A 2,604-nucleotide genomic window follows, 5' to 3' on the forward strand; every position below is an offset into this window, starting at 1 on the left:
ATCAGCATAACAGTGAAAGCTAACACCATGTTTCCTGATGATATCTCCCAAGGGTAACATATAAAGCGTGAAGAGTAGCAGCCCTAGTACTGAGCCCTGAGGTACTCCTTACTGCACTTATGATCGATAATGATATCCCTTCATTCACTGCTATGATTGATGGCAGTCATATAAATACAATTTAAACAATGCTAATGCACTTCTATTAATGCCAACAAAGTTTTCTAGTCTATGCAAAAGAACGTTGTGGTCAATAGTGACGAACACAGCGCTAAGATCCAATAGCTCTAATTAGAGATGTTCCGATACCATTTTTTCCCTCCCGATAACGATTCCGATACTCGTGCTTTGGGTATCGACCGATACCGAGTACCGATACCAGTGTGTTAAAAAAAAAGGAAAAGATCATACTATGCCTGCATAACTGTGATATTATCATTGTGGTAAGGTCTGGCTCAGGTTAAACCCTTTGTAAAACATGAATGAATAGAGGAAATGCAAGCCATTTATTTTTAAATAGAACAGTATAACAGTAGTGCAACAGCAACTTAAATAAATATAGGAATAATTATTTTTTTTTAATTAAACTGCAGCCACAATATTGTAAAATAAAGGCATTTAAATGTTTAAATAGAACAGTATAAAACAGTATTGCAACAACAACTTAACTAAATAAATATAGGAATAATTATTTTTTTTAAATAAAGTGCAGCCACAATATTGTAAAATAAAAAAGGCATTTAAATAGAACAGTATAAAACAGTAGTCCAACAGCAACTTAACTAAATAAATATAGGATTTTTTTTTTTTTAATAAAGTGCAGCCACAATATTGTAAAATAAAAAAGGCATTTAAATAGAACAGTATAAAACAGTAGTCCAACAGCAACTTCAATGATTCCTTTAAAAAAAAAAACTTAAAGTGCAGCCATTATGTTATAAAAAGGCATTCAAATCTTCAAATAGTGCAGTATTTAACAATAGTGCAACACCAACCTATAAAGTAAACATAAACAAAAATACAAATCAAAAGAGTAGCAGCTACATATTAAACAAAAAATACTTTACACCAAGTAGGCTACACATTGCAGTAGCATTTAAGCAATTTAGTATTGCTCATAATTTCAAGAGCAAAGGCAGATTCTTCTTCAAGAAGATGAGCATTTCTGCCCTCTCTCCTCCTAGCCTGTTCCTTCTTGCATCAATAATGTTGGATGCTACACTGAACAGTCTCTCACTGTCAACACTGGTACAAGGAGCACAGAGAAACTTTGCAGCAGTGGCAGCCAGGGTGGGAAAACGAATTTGGTTGACTCCCCAGTACTGGAATGGGCTGTCTGAGCGTGGGACCGTTTGCTCTGTCAAATATGTCTGTATTTGATTTTGAACTTGTGTGCTAGTGCTACTTGCCCCACGTTCCTCATCATGCTCCTGCAGGATTTCCTCAAACAGGCCTTTCAAGCTGCTCTTTCTGCTGCTGCTGCTGTCTGGCTGTGCTTCCAGACGTGGGGCTTTATGGGAGTTTTCTGGCACTGTCTCTGCTCCCTCAGGTGTGGTCCTGCTCAGTAACGCTGCCTCCATCTTCTCCACCTCTTGGGTCAGAGCATCCTTGGCATTCTTGTTGCTGTCTGCTCCTGTGAAGTATCTAAAAACAATGAAAAATAATAAATAAATGTCTTAATGTGTAAAATAAACATATAAACAACCTCTATAGTAGCTTTTAGTGGTAACATATTAATGCAACAGTAATCAATAATAATGCAATATCTAGTTATCCAAAACACCGTTTCAAAATTTTGTTTATAATATAGACATTTAATAAACATATTAGACATACCTGTCTTTGAATCGTGGGTCTAAAAGAGTGGCAACTGCATACAAGGGCTCATTCTCGATGGTCTTGAATCTTTTCTGGACAGCCTCAAGAAGGGTTGTTTTCATGGTTTTTATACCCGTGTCCCCCTCGTTCTCCCGAGCAAGCAGGCGTTTCAGCACTGTGACTGAGGGAATGACTTCAGCTGCAGAAGAGGTGGAGGAGCTAATCTGTCTGATCAGTTCTTCAAATGGTGCCAGAACAATGATGATTTTCTCCAGTAAAGCCCACTGGTAAGATGTAAGGGTCACTGGCAGGTCGTGGTCAGCTCCATATGCTGAAATTGACCGCTTCTGCTCCAGTAAACTTTCGACCATATAGTAGGTACTGTTCCATCGTGTTGCTACGTCTTGGTGCAGACGTTTGGTGGGCATTTGGAGATCTTTTTGAATTTCCTCCAGGCGTGTAGTAGCCAGTGGCAAGTGTTTGAAATGACCGACTATCTTCCTACCATTCGCCAGTGCATCACTCACACTTCTCTGTGACAGTAGTCCTTCATGCACCAGCAGCTGGAGAGTGTGGGCGAAGCATCCCAAACTTGCTACATCCATCTCGTCCATGGCTTTCTTCATGTTGCTAGCGTTGTCGCGCAAAACAACATGAACGTTGGACTTGGGGATTTTCCATTTTACTAGCATCTCCTCAATTGCTTCGGCAATTGATGTGCCAGTATGTGACCCTCGGAACTCGTTCGCGTGCAGCACCGCACTTCGAGGGGTAAATGTTGACTCT

The 2,604-nt window shown here is 39.4% G+C and overlaps 1 protein-coding gene across 1 annotated transcript; it reads right to left on the minus strand.

The window, feature by feature from the left end:
• Positions 1 to 298: 298 nt before the first annotated feature.
• On the minus strand, positions 299 to 2,282 carry LOC113069369 (zinc finger BED domain-containing protein 4-like). The gene is made up of 2 exons (XM_026242394.1): positions 1,837 to 2,282; positions 299 to 1,644 (listed from the first exon to the last, which is right to left on the minus strand). The coding sequence occupies exons 1-2, from the start codon at positions 2,244 to 2,246 to the stop codon at positions 1,116 to 1,118; spliced, it is 939 nt and encodes a 312-aa protein (XP_026098179.1). The 5' UTR covers positions 2,247 to 2,282; the 3' UTR covers positions 299 to 1,115.
• Positions 2,283 to 2,604: the final 322 nt, after the last annotated feature.

This window comes from Carassius auratus, unplaced genomic scaffold (assembly GCF_003368295.1).
Source record: "Carassius auratus strain Wakin unplaced genomic scaffold, ASM336829v1 scaf_tig00001591, whole genome shotgun sequence".
NCBI lineage: Eukaryota > Metazoa > Chordata > Actinopteri > Cypriniformes > Cyprinidae > Carassius > Carassius auratus.

Excerpts from the sequence above, each read along its gene's own strand:
- LOC113069369 (XM_026242394.1), bottom strand. The coding sequence starts at position 2,246 with ATGCCCACCAAACGTCTGCACCAAGACGTAGCAACACGATGGAACAGT. Across the intron at positions 1,645-1,836 it reads GACCCACGATTCAAAGACAG|ATACTTCACAGGAGCAGACA; the intron begins GTATGTCTAATA and ends CATTGTTTTTAG.